Source organism: Typopeltis vanoorti, chromosome 22 (assembly GCF_054136105.1).
Source record: "Typopeltis vanoorti isolate ZY-2024b chromosome 22, IOZ_Tvanoo_1.0, whole genome shotgun sequence".
Lineage (NCBI taxonomy): Eukaryota > Metazoa > Arthropoda > Arachnida > Uropygi > Thelyphonidae > Typopeltis > Typopeltis vanoorti.
Window position 1 is genome coordinate 1815748 of NC_143570.1, and position 16894 is coordinate 1832641.

At 35.7% G+C, this 16894-nt stretch overlaps 1 protein-coding gene across 2 annotated transcripts in view; it reads left to right on the top strand.

Moving 5' to 3' along the window:
- Positions 1 to 1952: 1952 nt before the first annotated feature.
- The window catches only part of PIG-S (phosphatidylinositol glycan anchor biosynthesis class S), a 345368-nt gene continuing 330426 nt past the window's right edge, over positions 1953 to 16894 (top strand). For both annotated transcript variants that reach the window (XM_090411921.1, XM_090411922.1), the window contains exon 1: positions 1953 to 2034. In XM_090411921.1, coding sequence (XP_090268047.1) covers positions 1962 to 2034 — 73 coding nt within the window. In that variant the 5' untranslated portion in view covers positions 1953 to 1961. The remainder of the gene's footprint in view (positions 2035 to 16894) is intronic.

Genomic DNA, 16894 nt, shown 5'->3' on the forward strand with positions numbered 1-16894 from the left:
ACCTCCCCAAACGGGTAGCGGGCCCATTGATGAAGTTTCCTCTAGCAGAGTGCTGAGGAGTGGTGTCTAAGGGAGACTGTAACATATTTTTCGAACGGGTCCCCTCTGCCTAAAACCCGAACGCGTACCTTGGTAACCCGCGCGACGGACGATGTGGTATGAACATTTTTTGATGGCCTAATCATGTTACAGTGTTTGATAATGTCCTGTTAGCACAAGACGGAATGACATAGAAAAATAGGAAAGATTCCCCTCGAATACTCTAATAGCATTCGGGGGAAGGAGCAAGAAGAGAAGAAAGAAAGAATCAAGGGAGGAAGAGGAGGGACCAGTCTACAGATAATATAACAGATGTATATTACATGAAGTAAGGCTTGGTCCAGCATCAGGTACCTCGGGTTTGCCACACCTGTACTCACTAAAGTGAGCCCCTGAGGAAATTAAATTCAGCTATCAGCTAACGCCTTTTTATTCCCGTATACGGGAGTAGGCGAGGCCATTTAGCCCTATCTAACTTTTGGAGACTGAGTGGGCAGTTCAATCTCCACTGGTACCCAATCAGAGACAGATGGCCCAAGGCTATCACTAATTAAGCGGTACGCAGTGAAGAGAGACGGCTCAAATGTGCCGCCATCTCGTGGTCCCTAACCCTAACACAAATATATTTAATGTCTGAAATAATGTGGGTTCTACGGTCGATTTTCTTGAGTTTACAGGACGAAAAACCCGAGTTTTCGGGAGGAAAAACCTGCTTGCCCGTGCCAGAGATCGACTAACTCGGGAACCTGTCGAAAAAAGGCTTAGAAAAATTTCCTCTAGTCGCCGACTAGACTCGAAACCAAGACTTCCTTCGTGCGGCCAAGCGCGGTGGTGTGCAAACGCCACATCCACTGAGCTACACAGGCTCTCGGAAATTAAATTTAATATATATAATATTAAAATATTATAAAAAAAAAAAAATCAGCTAACGCCTTTTTATTCCCGTAAACGGGAGTAGGCGAGGCCATTTAGCCCTATCTAACTTTTGGAGACTGAGTGGGCAGTTCAATCTCCACTGGTACCCAATCAGAGACAGATGGCCCAAGGCTATCACTAATTAAACGGTACGCAGTGAAGAGAGACGGCTCAAATGTGCCGCCATCTCGTGGTCCCTGACCCTAACACAATATATTTAATGTCTGAAATAATGTGGGTTCTACGGTCGATTTTCTTGAGTTTACAGGACGAAAAACCCGAGTTTCCGGGAGGAAAAACCTGCTTGCCCGTGCCAGAGATCGACTAACTCGGGAACCGGTCGAAAAAAGGCTTAGAAAAATTTCCTCTAGTCGCCGACTAGACTCGAAACCAAACCTTCCTTCGTGCGGCCAAGCGCCACATCCACTGAGCTACACAGGCTCTCGTAAAATTAATAAATTAAAATATTAAAATCTCTTTATATCTTTATTATTTTCAAATAATATTTTAATGAAGCAATTTTTTAATATGTTAATTGACTTATTAATAAATTGATTACTGATTAGGAAAAAATGAATTATTTTTCTTATTTTGTATATGCAGCACCTCCCACTTAAAATTTTTACCGGCCGCCACTGCTGTACATTGTGTGTGTTTGTCTGTAAATTGTTCTCTTGGCTAATTTGCCTTTAATGCCTGATTAAAAACCAATGTTTCGTGAAGGCGGCAGACAAACTCACCTTCTGTTGAAAAAGCCCATATAAAGATATTCCAAGCTTCATGACTAGAATCGAATTCATATCCTTTCTCGAAGGGAGCAATGTACCATATAATAGTATCTATCCATCCCGATATTGGTTTTCTTTTTTGTATTTACCAAGAATTTTACCATGGTGAACACTATAGTTAAATAGTGATTAGAGATCGATAATAGAATTGTCTTTTGTGAGTTGAATAATAGATTTGGTAAAATATTCATAGATGGCAGTGTAGTTGAATCCGAAGGCATGGCGTTTCGTGTTAGTGGGACCTTTAAAAGTCCCGAAGAAAGAACTTTTGAACGACTAAGTTCTGATAGAGGTAATTTAAATCCATTCATCGGGTGTATGTTTGATATCGAATTGAATAAGGGGAGAATTTTTTTCAATAGCTCATTTCAAAATTTAACCGCGTGATTTGAAATTTCTTTCTGTCTGATGTGTGTGTGTTACGGCAGTTTATTTATTCATGATGGTGTTGAATTATCTTGAATTTATTATTATTACCCCAAGACCTCATGGAGTTAAAGACTCATCTGGGAATTTGCGATTAAAATTCATGAATTTATTTAATAATTTTAATATTCTGATAATGTAAGGAACCTTTCGAACCCGAAGGAAGACTTCCACAATTTTTTCAATTTTACTTTGCAATCTGCAGAATAATATTTGTGCTTGAACAAATGTGAATCAAGCGTCACTTTTTTTTTTTTAATCCTGTAAATTGTGAACCCAGTTCTTTTTGTAGAGCTTTTGGCAGATTTTGTATGTTTACTTGGCTTACAATGCAGCACCCCCTTAGGAGGTATGCCAAAGACCACATGTATTATTTAGTCAGTTCTAAAAATATTTCAACAAATTGTGGTGAAGTCTGCTCTTGAACTGCATAAAAAAAGAAAAATCATTTTTTTTTAATCAGGAAACATGGATGGAAACAAAAACATAATTTCTTAATATAATTATTTTTATGCAGCATGATTTAGAAAATAAACGATGAGGTGTTCATTCATATAACTTATTTTTTGAAAGTTTCTTTGTTTTTTACTGCATCTGATGATGTGAGTTTCCAAATTCTGCAGCTAAGTGATGATGATGATAATACCATTCATTCATTAGTTAGCCAGTCTAATGCAACTATATCAGAATTCTTCCTCTCATACACTTGGATTTTTCATCTTACAAAACAGAAAAAGTGGCCAGAGAATATACATGACATAGCAAACTGTTCAGTTAGGATTGGTTAGGTGGTCACTATGAAGTCAGGTTATCACATCCACCTTGTTGGATGTGATAAGCCATTGTGCTTAACACATTAATGGAAAGATAAGAAATAAAGTAGTCAGTCCTCAGCATATAAGGGGATTCCATTCCAACAATCCCATCATAAGTCACAAAGGTTCCAAATCAAAAATCACTATATGAACCATATAGTGATTTTTTATTTTACTATTTGTTTGTAGTGAAATAAGGCAATGCACAAATTATGTTACTGTATATTGGTAATAAATAATGAAATATGAGTACAATGCTTCTGTGTGCTTACAAAAAAATAGCTGGTAACACACGAGGTCTTGAAAGAGATCTTGAAAGCTGCTTTTTAATTGGACAATTCATTGTTGGAAGCTGGCTAGTTCATCAACAATAAATTCTTCAAATTCAGGAATTGCAGCAGAGTAGTCTAAGAATGGTTCACCAGATATGTAATTTGTGGAAGATCTATGCTCCTCTTCAGAGAACGACATGACAGTAGGAGATAGTTTCTTTAAAAATGTAGATATCACGTCCAACTTACTCAGCATAGTTTGCCTTTTCTTTTCTTCGCAACTTTCTCTGGAGAAAAACAATTGCAGCTTGCATCAGCCATTCTGTCTACTTTGCTGAATCTGTCTATATTGGTGTCCATTTTCTCAAACAAATTGTCTTATTAACAAAGGCAAATGATTCTGCCAATTTTTTCACTGTAAATGTTTTTTGGGGATTCAGCTTCTTCATTATGTTCTTCTGATATTTTCTATTATCTTTTGTAGTTCTAGCTCTAAGGTCTTAATTTGCAAATTTTTCTTCTACACTTCTACCAACTTCTCTGCTTCTTCATTTTCTGCCTCCAGCTCTTTAATTAGCAGAAGTATCTTTTATTCTCTTGTAAGACTTTATCTTGCTGAATCTATAAAGATATCAACATATATTTTCCACAGTGCTTGAAAAAGTTTGTTGTAAAATATAAGATATTATATTGCTTCCAAAGGTCTCTGAGGGTTTTCTCACCCTTAGTAGTAGCAATAGTCCAGGAAAAGCATTGTCTTAAAGGCAGCAGCAACATCATCATCATGATTATAAGATTGCAGGAGTGAGATGCAACGCAATAATGGGATGGCAATCATTAGTACAAGTGGTAGCAAGTAGAGGATTGATTGAATATCCATCCAGGGCAGGTGACTTACAGAATGATTATTAGAACTAAGTTGAATAATGTTTGGCATTGCAAGGTTTTTAATTTTACATTTTAATAAGAGATTATTATCCTAAGACCACATGAAGTCAAACTCATCTGCGAGGTCCCTTTTGTCATACACACAGCTCATAATACCGTGCCTTAAATGCATTCAAATTCTCTGCAGACTTTCTGCTCTCAAGCAGTGCATTTCAATCATTCAATACTCTCCATGCGGGGAAAAAAAAAACAAAAAAACTGCTGCTCACACCCTTACTCACACCTTCCTTATGCAGTTTCAAGGGATGATCTCTTGTTCTGCCTCAGTCTTCCACCATTTTATGAAAAACCTATTCAACATTAATCTTATAACAATCCCTTACCAACTTGTACATCTCTATCATATCACCTTTTTTCCTCCTATCCACTAGACTCTTCAAAAATTGCATCGTCTGAACATCTCCTTATATTCAACATTCCACAGATCAGAAACTATCGATCATCTCTGGACTCTTCAATGTTTCTTCATCCTTTTGAAAACCAGTGACCAAATCTCTGCACACTAGTCCATATGTGGCCTAATCAGAGCTTTACATTGTAAGAATGAGAATAAGAACCTCTTTACTTCTACAAGTCGGTGTCCTCTGCATCATTCCCAGAATTCGTCGTTTACTGTCCTCACCATTTTGACAGTATTTCTTTTACATTTCATATCTATGATCACCAAAAGATCTCTTATTTCTTACACCTGCAACAAATTTTAAAACCTTGCATTTTGCAACATTGAAATGACATCCCACTCATGTCCCCATTCATTCAATCTATTAAAGTCTTCTTGTAAGGCCACAACATCTGCTCTATTCTTCATAGTTTGTCTGTTTTTGTCATCTGCAAACAGCTGTGTATTTTCATTCAAATCTTTCCCAATATCATTAACACACGTCAAATAGAAGTGGCCATACAACATACCCATCAGACACACCACTAGTGACTTTTCTCGTCTGGAATATTACTCTGCCATACATAACTTGCTGATATCTATCAGATAGCGAATCTCTTATTCAATCCTTGTTTAATATTCATCCTCATCCACTCTAGTTTGACTATCAACTTATCGTGCAGTAGTCTATCAAAAGTCTTTGCAAAGTCTAAGTATACTACTGTATCCATCTCCCACATTTAATGCTGCTGTCACCTTATTGTAATAAGTAAGTAGATTACTAAAACATGACCTTCTTTTAGCAAATCCGTGCTGTCCATCAAAGATAATATCATTGTTATCAACCCTATGCTCGATCCTGATTCTTACCAGCCTTTCCAACACTTTAACCACAACACCTAACACACAGATTGGTCTATAACTTGATGCTTGAATTCTGTCACCTCCTTTATGAAGTGGGTACAATCTTGCCTCCCTCCACCTCTTTGGAACTTGACCTAGTTTAAGACTCATATTAAACAAATATGTCAAGGCAGGTGTCAACTCTTTCCTTCAAAATATGCAGTGATATATCATCAAGTCCCACAGCCTTATTAATATCAAGTTTGCTTAATTCCCCATATTCCTGTTTCTCATTGATCCACTGCTCTCGAACTTTCCATGATGTCACAATCACAAGGATGAAAGACCTTTATGAGCTGCTCATTTGTCCTAACTATATCCTCCACAGCAGTTGCTCTTGTACCATTTTCTCCATTCACTTCCATTCTATCATAATCATTCTTTTTTTTTTTTTTGCTGGCTACGTATCAAAAGAACTCGCTAGGATTTTTTTGCTTCATTAGTTAACTACTGCTCATACTGAAATTTTGCTTTTCTTAACAACCAAGTCACCCTCCTTTCCGATTCTTTGTATTCCTCATAGTTGATTATTATGACTCCTCTTATGTTGCCTTTATAATGCCTTTTTTCTCTGTATTGCATGCTTAATCTCTTTATTCATCCATTTCAGACATGCTTTATTTAACCTCCTGACCTTTGTAATACGTTTAGACATTGCTTTTGCTAGATAGTTCTTGAATATTACCTAAGTAGCATTGATCTCCTTTCCACTCAACTCCTCATTCCATACTACAGCTGCAAATTCTCTGCTAAGCTTCTCATAATCACCAGCTGATACTTCCACATGTACCCTTCCCTCTAGGAAGTCTTCATGTGGTTGGCAACCAACCAGGTAATCACTTCATGGTCCCTCTCACCAAATGGAGGGAGATTTGACACCTCATTTATAATAACATCCTCTGAGATGATAAAATCCAAGACCCTCAATTGTCATGTGCCCTCTGTTACATACTGCCTGAGGTAGTTGTCTTTCAAAAAACACATTTTCTCTACTTCCAGTTGCTATATCATCATCCCAATCTATATTGCCATAATTAAAAATGTAATGATCACCCTTTTCCCATTTGCTTGACTAATTTGTTTATACATTTCGTGGTCACTATGCTCCACATTACCAGGTGCACAGCAACATCTGAGTATTTCATTCAAGGAAATGGCTACATGATTATTTTGCTGGATTTTGCAAAGCTATTTGACAGAATACTACATGGAACTCTCTTTCGCAAATTAGAACAAATCAGAGATCAATATGACACTTGTTAAGTGAATGAGAGGGTGGCTGCTATACAAATATCAAAAAGTGGTATATGGAGGGGGGGGGGGAATTGAGATGAAAACAGGCGACTAGTGGTGTGCTGCAAGGTTCAGTGCTGGGACTGTTTAATTCAAACATAAATGATATAGAAATTAACCTAAAAAGAAACATTCAGTTGTTTGCTGATGATGCGAAATTAGGTAAAGTAATAGTTAATCAAAGTGATGTGGAGAGCTTGCAGGATGATTTAAAAGGCTGTCAGTATAGGCAAAAGATAATGGTGTCAGTTTAATGTGGAGAAATGTAAAGTTATGCATTTTCGGATAAATAGATTACAAGCTGTGTCACATTGATGACACTGTACTCCAGGAAATAGATGAAGCTAGAGATTTAGTGGTTGGTGGTAGACACAGAGTTAAAGTTTAGAGGACATATTGTTAAGGTTGCTAAGTTAGCCCATAAGATTACTTGGGTATTGAAGAAGACATTAACAAGTAGAGATAAGGAAGTTGCATTTCCTCTTTATAAGCCCTTGATACACCCACATCTGGATTACTGTACTCAGGTCTGGTCCCCTGATTTCTTGGGTATGAGGAAGCAGTGAAGAGAATTCAGAGGCGAGTGTCCAAAATTGTGAGTGGTTTGTGGAGTGCACAAGCTAGTTGATAGATGAAAAAGATGGGATATGATAGAAACATTTAAGTTGCTTAAAGGTTTTATAGGATAGATGCAAGGGAAATGTTTGTACACTTGGCTAGAGGAACCAGAACAAGGGGTCTTCCCTGCAAGTTGAATAAAGGTGTGGTTAGGGATAGTTGAGGACTAAATTTTTGCTTGGAGAGTTGTGAATGAATGGAATGGGTAGCCAGAGTCAGTTGTGAGTACTTTGTCTGTTAATCGGTTCAAGGAAAGGTATAATAGATTGTAAGGATAGATTTGGTCTCCTGCAATGAGTCTTTGTACTTCATGGAGGTGCTTGTATTATTGTAATAATAATAAATTCTCTTTACATCTATCTCACACCATACTGCCTCAAAACCACTACCACTGTTTCCCCCTTATCTTTACCTTATGGACATAACTCTTTTTGCATTATCAATAGTACTCTACTTCTCATTTTACCCTTTCTCTTCATAAAATACAACATATCCTTCTGTCTCTCTTCCTGTCAGGATGTCGTTCTCATCCAACCATATCTCACTTATTCCAACAATTTTTGGATGAACAAACTCAATCAATGCAACCACATCATCATCCTTATTTTTGATACTTCAGCATTTGTATACAAACATAAAAGCTCATTCCTGGATTTATAACAAGTTTCACTAATACCATATATTAGATGTGATTTCTCCATACTTTCCTCGCTCTTTTTTTCTTTTTCTCCTTATTCATCCCAGAACCTTCTTCAAATTTGACTGGACACTCATTCACATCTTGGAGCATCAGCCTTTCTTATACATTGTTCCCCTGTCCACCCTGAGTCTCCCCATTTTCCTGTTTGTCTTGCACATTTGTTCTCTCATTCTCTAAACTCCTGCTACCTACTTCATTCATAAGCACCACTTCAATTTCTCCTGCTCTTTCGCGTTGCTTCTTACTTGCTCAGATTCATTCTTTTCACTCATTACTTTCACTCCCAGCAGCAGTCTCTCCAAATTACTCATACCAAAACCATTCAAATGCAGTCCATCACTCTTATACAGTTCGCTACTTCCTTCAAATTCATTGCACACATTAAAAACTGCACTCTTTTCTCATTATATGTTTCTGCTAATATATCATTCATAATTCTGGCTCTTTGCCTTGTCACTGTCATACCTGGGCAACACATTGACTTCCTTTCCTATCATGCTATTATCTTTTAGCCTTTTCAACAACTTCCTGATATCCAATCTTATGTTCTGCTTGTTCCAAGGCAAGTCATTTGTCCCTACTACCACTGCCAATTCCTTTCCTCGCTTACTCTTTATATCCAATGCCTGAATTGCTCAATTCATTTTATCTCTTCCCCCCAAAAAAACCTTTTGCATTTTCTAACTTACCACACCTCTAATAATGTAATCCCCATACAACACCACTCGTGGGTCTTTCATTACCTTTTCATATGGACATCATTTGTTTTTAGGATGGAAAGGGTGGTGAAGTGCAATACATAGCCTCTCCCACTCAAATGCCAACCTCACCTTTCGGTTATAATGTACAAACGATTTCTCCATACTCAGTCTCCAGTGCAGAGCACTGGCGACTGAGTATGGACAATATAACCTAACATCTTCACAAAGTAAATGCTGTTAGAACTGCCAGTCTAGAGGCATTAAGTATCACTGGACTTACCCAGGGACAGGCTAGTAACATGCCTTGTGGAAATTCAGTTTACTTTCAAGTTTATCCAAAGAAAGGTCTGATGGATTATCAAGGGAAAAGACCACAATTCAGGAAAAGGTAAACAAAACGGAAAAAGGAACACATTAATGAAGACTGCATCATGGAATGCGAGAAGCATCACATACAAAGAAGAATTTGATAAACAACTAAACCAAGCTAACATAAAGATATGTACGAGGGTGGTCTGAAAAGTTCTCGGTCTAACAATGAAAAAATGAATTTATTATTTCAAAATTATTTTTATTTTTCAACATAATCTCCCTTAAGACTAATACATTTATTCCAGCGATGCTCAAGCACCATTATCCCATCTATGTAGTGGTTCTCAGTAAGATCTGCAAAATACCTCTTTACAGCTGCAATCGCTCTTCATTCGAAGAACAATGCTGACCAGCGAGGAAAATATTTAGTTTTGGGAAGAGATAGATGTCAGAGGTAGCCAAATCTGGGGAATACGGTGGATGTTCCAACAATACATAGTGTGGATACCTTAATTTTTCCATTGCCAAAACACCTTTGTGGGCAGATGCATTGTCCTGATGAAAGATGATTTTTTTTCTTCTGCAAACTGGGTCTTTTCTCACAAATTTTTTCATTTAGTCTGGTTAAAAGATCAGAATAATATTCCCCAGTTATTGTTTTACCCTTTTCAAGATAAATAAACACAATGCCTTTAGCATCCCAAAACACCAATGCCATGACCTTTCCTGCTGATGGAACCGACTTTGCCTTCTTTGGCACTGAACAACTGGCTTCTGTCCACTGTTTTGACTGCTGTTTGGATTATGGTGTGTAATGGTGAATCCAAGTCTCATCCATAGTAATAAATCTACACACAGAATCAGTTTTATTCTTGTTAAAACACTCCAAGCACTGTTCAGAGATTTTCATGCGAGTGCATTTTTGATATGCTGTGAGCAAGCATGGCATCCATCTTGCGCAAAGCTTTTTCATTTGCAATTCTTCATGCAAAATATATCCTGCACGTTCTTTTGAAATGCCTATAGTCTCAGCAATTTCACGTGCTTTGACTTGCTGGTCGTCCAACACCATATCTTGCATTTGATCATTGATTTCTGTTGTTGTTGCACTATTTGGACGTCCTTCACGTGGATCAACTTCAAGGCTGGTATGTGCACGTTTAACTCAGCAGCATATTTCTTAATTGTCGAAAATGAAGGAGAAGAGTGTTCATAAACTTCAAATGAATTTCTTTTGGCATTAAACCTTCTTTTACAAAGAATTTTATAACTGCACGATACTCAATTTTATCCATTTCAAGGGATATAGACAACACTTTTGCTTCAGATAGCTGTATGAAACAAACTACTTGATAGAAGAATGACTTGAAATTTCAAATGGATGCTTATGACAGATGTACCAACTTAGAAAAAAAATTGCGCTGATAGTGTTGTCATCTATAGTCGAGATCTCTTTAGACCACCCTCGTATAGTAACAGAAACAAAGAAACCAAAAATTATATACTTGGTTTAATCCTTTATCAAAGTGTAAGCAAACAAAGTTTGCACCTGAAATATAATCAGGACAGGGCAACTCATATATATATAGAAGCTAATGACTTCATCACTTGCCTTAGTATCCTATTATGCAAAGCACATATCCTTACAGGTATGTATAATGTTATGCATTATGGGAAGGGTCACTAGCCAGACTGGTTTCAACCTTTATTGGGGTCTTGTCAGTTTGGAGCCAGACCCAGAGGTGATACCAAGGTTGAAGTAATGCAGAAGTCATATTTTCATATACGAATTGCCAAAAGGTTTCACACCTTATTATTAAAATACTCTGGATTAGAGATATTTGTTGGAAGCTTTTCCACTTGGTTATATTATAACTTACAGATACCAAGAAATTATATACTTGTTTAATCCTTTATCCAAGTGTAAACAAATGAAGTTTGCACCTGAAATATAATCAGAACAAGGGAACTCTTATATTATATAGAAGCTAATGACTTCAAATCACTTGCCTTAGTTTCCCATAATGCAAAGTACATATTCTTACAGGCAGGGGCACGGCAAGGGTATTTGCAACCCGGGTGCAAACTTTTATCGACTGCTCCTAATACTGCATTGTATAATCCAAATTAGATATTAGCTACATAAAATGCCGCTTGGGTGCGGTGCACCCCTTGCACCCTCGGGTTGGCGTGGCCCTGCTTACAGGTATGTATAATGCTATGCATTATAGAAAGGATCACTACCCAGACTGGTTTTGACATTTATTGAGGTCTTGTCAGTGGGAGCCGGACCCAGACATGATACTAAGGTTGAAGTAATGCAGAAACCATATTTTCTTATGCGAGTTGCCAAAAGGTGTCGCACCTTATTATTAAAATACTCTGGATTAGAGAAGTGGAAAAACTTCCTACAACTATCTCTAATCTAGAGTATTTTAATAAAAAGGTGTGACACCTTTTTTGCAACTCATATATGACAATATGGTTTCTGCATTACTTCAACCTTAGTATCATGTCTGGGTCTGGCTCCCACTGACGAGACTTCAATAAATGTCGAAACCAGTCTTGGGTAGTGATCCTTTCTATAATGCATAGCATTATACATACCTGTAACGATATGTGCTTTGTATTATGGGATACTAAGGCAAGTGATGTAAAGTCATTAGCTTCTATATACGAGTTGCCCTGTCCTGATTATAATTCAGGTGCAAACTTTGTCTGCACTTCAATAAAGGATTAAACCAAGTACAGATATACCTCGATTAATGATTAACAAAGATAAAATCTGCGAAATTACTTTGTTAAGCGAAACTTCATTCTCAGAGGTAAAAATATTATGGCCATAATAGGAATATGTTCATATGTAAAGAAAATGAAAGACTTTTTTTTTTTTTTGAAAAAAGAAAAACTTTATTAAAAAAAAAAAATCAATATTACATACCAGACAAAGATAAAATCATAACATTTAAAATACGAATCTAAAGTTGATTGTTTATGATTTTTTCTCTTTCATTTAACAATTGCCTATACTGATTTATTGCATTTAACACTGATCGCTTAACAATAACGTTTCTTCCTAAATCCGGATCATTTTCACTGAAAAAATTTAAAATGTTTTCAATGTCATTCAAGCACCTTTTTAAATCTTTGGTTGCTACCACTTTTTTGGTAGGAACTTCTTTAATTTCATCTTCATTTTCTTTGGTTTCATTGCTAATAAGTTTTCCTAAATTTTTCACTGAAAAACCATCTTCTGCATTTAATAAATTTCTTACTTTCTCTTCGTCAACATTTTCGAAACCTGTTGATTGAGCCATCTGGATAACTTCATTTCTAATCTCTTGAATGTTATTTTCTCCTTCTTGTACAACTTCTGGCCATAATTTGCACCAAACTCCATTTTTAATCATTTCTGAATGACTTCTTTCCAAGAGCTATTAATGTTTCAGTTGCATCTTTAATGGTGTAGTTTTTCCAAAAAGTTTTAATTGACATTTGCTCTTTATCTTCTAGTTCCATTAAATTGCTTAACATACCCATCGGAGATAAGCTTTAAATGTTGCTATTACTTCTCGATCCATCAGTTGAATCAGGGAAGTTGTGTTTGCTGGAAGAAAGACAACTTTGACAGGAATGCACGTGTCTAACGTATTAAGATCAGCATGATGTCCTGGAGCATTGTCCAACAACAAGAGCTTTTTCTTCAAAATTATTTCTTTGGCAATACCGTTTCACTTCTGAACAAAAATGGCTAACAAACCAATCAGTAAATAACTCCTTGGTAATCCACACTTTTCTATTAGCTTTCCATATTACAGGTAAATTCATTTTTATGTTACCTTTTAACGCTCTCGGATTTTCCGAATAGCACACTGATAACAATTTTTATTTAAAATTGCTGGAGGCATTTGATCCAAATAGCAATATTAAATGGTTTTTGGCTGCTTTGAACCCAGCTGCTGATTTTTCTTCAATAGAAATGAAGCTTTTTGATGGTAGCTGTTTCCAGAACAAATTGCTTTCGTCAACATTGAACACCAAATTTGGTGAAAATTTTTAACGTTCAATTATTTCCTTTAGTTTTTTTGGAAACTTATTCGCATCTTCTGATAATTTTACAGTATGAATTCTGGGCAATATTTTAAATTTCTCAAACCAACCATGAGAAGCTGCAAAATTTTCTTCAATTTCTTCAGTTTGTTTAGATTTCAGGTGATTAAACAAAAATAATGCTTTTTCTTGAATCGCCATTTGAGTTAAAGGCATATGACGTGACATGTCATCTATCCACAAACTTAACATTTCCTCCAGTTTTTTCTAAAATTGGACTCCATAAGCGAGTTAATTTTGCTGCTGTAACATCTGTACAATTCTGAACAGACTGTTTTATTTTTTCTATTGACTAAGTATGGTTGTTAAAGTTGACTGTGGATTTTCTTTCACCTCTTTCAACACATTGTACGATATCTAATTTAGTTTCTAAAGAAATTGCATATATAAAAAGGGAAATAAAACAATGTGAGAATTATAGAGGTATTTCCCTACTGAGTGTTCCTGGTAAGATTTATGCAAGTATACTTGAGAAACGGTTGAGAAGAATTGTGGAAGAAAAGCTTGGTGAAGAATAAGCTGGATTCAGGCCAAATAGAGGCAGTCAAGATCAGATCTTCACTTTACGACAAATAGTTGAGAAGTCATGGGAATATAACAAAGATCTGTATTTAAGTTTTGTCGATCTGGAAAAGGCATATAACAAGGTGCCAAGAGAGAAGCTATTCAATATGCTACAGTTATATGGTGTCAATGGGCATTATATCAAGCAATACTTAGTCGTTATTTGAGTTGTAAGTCAACAGTTAGAATTGAAGGAAGTACAGGAAGATGGTTTATTGTTAAATCTGGTGTGAAACAAGGATGTACATTATCCCCTCTGTTATTCATTATCTATATCAGGGGTGGGGAATCGCTCGCCCATCAGGCAAAATTTCACATGTGAGTCTATTTCAATTCGCCCCTTTGCTGATGTACTTGTATTATTACTAAATAGTTTAAGGAAATAACAACATGGACTAGGATATACATTAAAATAACTTTTTAATACAAATCCAATATTTCAGCAACATCACGTTGCCATTTTCAACAGGAACTTGTGAGCAAGACATGTGCACACAGGCACAGCAAACAGTAAATGAGGACGAAGCAGGAAGCGCTTCCTGCTTCGTCGTATGTACATGTAAATAAAATTTTATAATAATTTAAATTTATTATAATTAAATTTATTTAATAATTTTCTTCCTTGACTACTTGTATAATAACTAAAACACTTTTTTTGAATGTTAGTCAAGTGGGTTTTTAATTTATTGTCCTACATGTTTCTCCGATTTTTGCTATCGGCATCTTCAGGGAATACAATTGGTAAGCTATATGAAGGTAACAGACTAGGTTTTAACTGACAGTTCTAATTCATACAAAATTAGTATGGTGCGAGACAATGCGTGTGTCTCGGGAACATGATTTATTTGTTTCAAGACATAATGTAATTGGCATGAAAGTTCATTTCTTTGATGTTTAGTGATCTGATTAAAGCTTTCCAAATTTCCGATAGGATTAGACCTTCATTCTTATTTTGGTTTCCTGTTGAACGGGCGATTGTATGAACATGTTTCCGGTTGAACATGTTCCCGAGACACGCGCATTGTCTCGCACAATACTAATTTTGTATGAATTAGAACTGTCAGTTAAAACCTAGTCTGTTACCTTCATATAACTTACCAATTGTATTCCCTGAAGATGCCGTTAGCAAAAATCGGCAAAACATGTAGGACAATAAATTAAAAACTGACTTGACTAACATTCAAAAAAAGTGTTTTAGTTAAATTTATTTAAATTTAAATAATTAAATATACAAAATCAAAAATAACTATATTATATGATCAACATCTGGCAACCATCAATTCGAGATCAACCATTAAAATAAAAAGAAATTGGGAGCATTTCTTGTGGGGAAAGTTCAGACTTTCTCTGATTGGTTGCTTCCCAATTACTGCCATGACATTTTCCCGCGTGTCAAAACATATTGACTTTTGGCTTTGTTTTTCTCATGCAGTACTGCGAGTGCCTTGTAATTAACCAGTTGACAACTTTATTCAATTTATTTTTTTAAATGACAAGTTTAGTGAATAGCCTAAAATAAGTGGTGAATGTGCTCTGTTTTGTGAAAATTAGACAGAACTATACTTCTTTATTGAAATTAATGACAAGTGCATTTTTCTTATTTGTAACGAACATGTTGCAGTTTACAAAAAATATAATCTTGAACGACATTATTTGAATAAGCCTAAGAAATATAAAAATTTAAAAGGATCAGAACGTTTAGACAAGTTTAGCGACTTTGAAAGAAAATATAATCAAAAGCCAATCTCTTTTTAAAAAGCTTATTCAGGGAAAACCATCTGTAAATGAAGCTAGTTATGTGTTGTGTGAACAAATTGCTAAAAAACTTAAAACCCATAATGGTGAGTTTGTGAAAGATTGCATCCTTACTGCCATGGAGATTTTATGTCCAGAAAAACTGAGTTTGTTTAAAAATATTAACCTATCAAGAAGAACTGTTTCTGACCATATTAAAGATATTGCTGATGACACCCAAAGTTCTTTGAAAGTAGATTCAGCAGAATTTGTGTTTTACTCATTAGCCATCGATGAGACTACTGAGCTGTCAAATACTGCACAAATGGCTATATTTATACAGGGAATAACTACAGATTTTAATATACGAGAAGAATTTCTTGCTTTAAAATCAATGAAGGGGACAACTAAAGGTGAAGATTTATTTGAAATGGTCAATTCAGCATTAAAGGATTTCGATTTACCATATGAAAAAACTGAGTGGTCTCACTACAGATGGTGCTCCATCCATGGTAGGTCGTGAAAAAGGGCTCGTAGCTCTGATTAAGAATGAATTTACGAAACGTCAATTGAACCCAAATACTTTAATTGTGTGCCACTGCTTCATTCATATGGAAAATCTATGTGCAAAGTCACTCAAGATCAACAGCATCTTGAATGTAGTAACAAAGGCCATTAATTTGATAAAAAGTAAAGGGTTGAACAACAGGGAATTCAAAGAATTTTTGCACAATCTTGAAGCCGAATATGGGGACTTATTGTGCCATTGTGAAGTTAGGTGGCTAAGTAGAGCTCAAATGCTCAAGCGATTTTATGAACTTAAAGACGAAGTGAAAATTTTCTTGGATATTTAAGGTGTCCCCATTAAAGAATTGGAGGATGAAAAGTTTCAAACTGATTTAGCATTTTTAGTAGATATAACTAGTCATTTGAATAATCTAAATTTGAAATTACAAGGCCCCAATCAGCTAATGGCCTCTTTGCTCACTCACTCATATCAAGAGCTTTGAATTGATGCTTCAATTATTTCTTACTCAACTGAAAAAAAAACACTTTACACATTTTCCAGAATTAAGAGAACACAATTCAAAATCAACAAGTGAGTATCTTGATGAGTGTCAAGGTGTTTTCAATCAATTTCAAAGGAGATTTGAAGATATAAAATTCAATGAATTGAGTTACAGATATTTGAAACACATTTTGATATACACCCTGAGGAAGCTTCCAATTCCTTGCAATTAGAGTTGATTGATTTGCAGTGTGATAACACTTTGAGATCAAAATATAGTAATCTGCCTATATTGGACTTTTACAAATCTATTGATTCTGAGAAATTTCCTTCTTTAAAAAATTACACCTTGAAAATAGCTTCTCAGT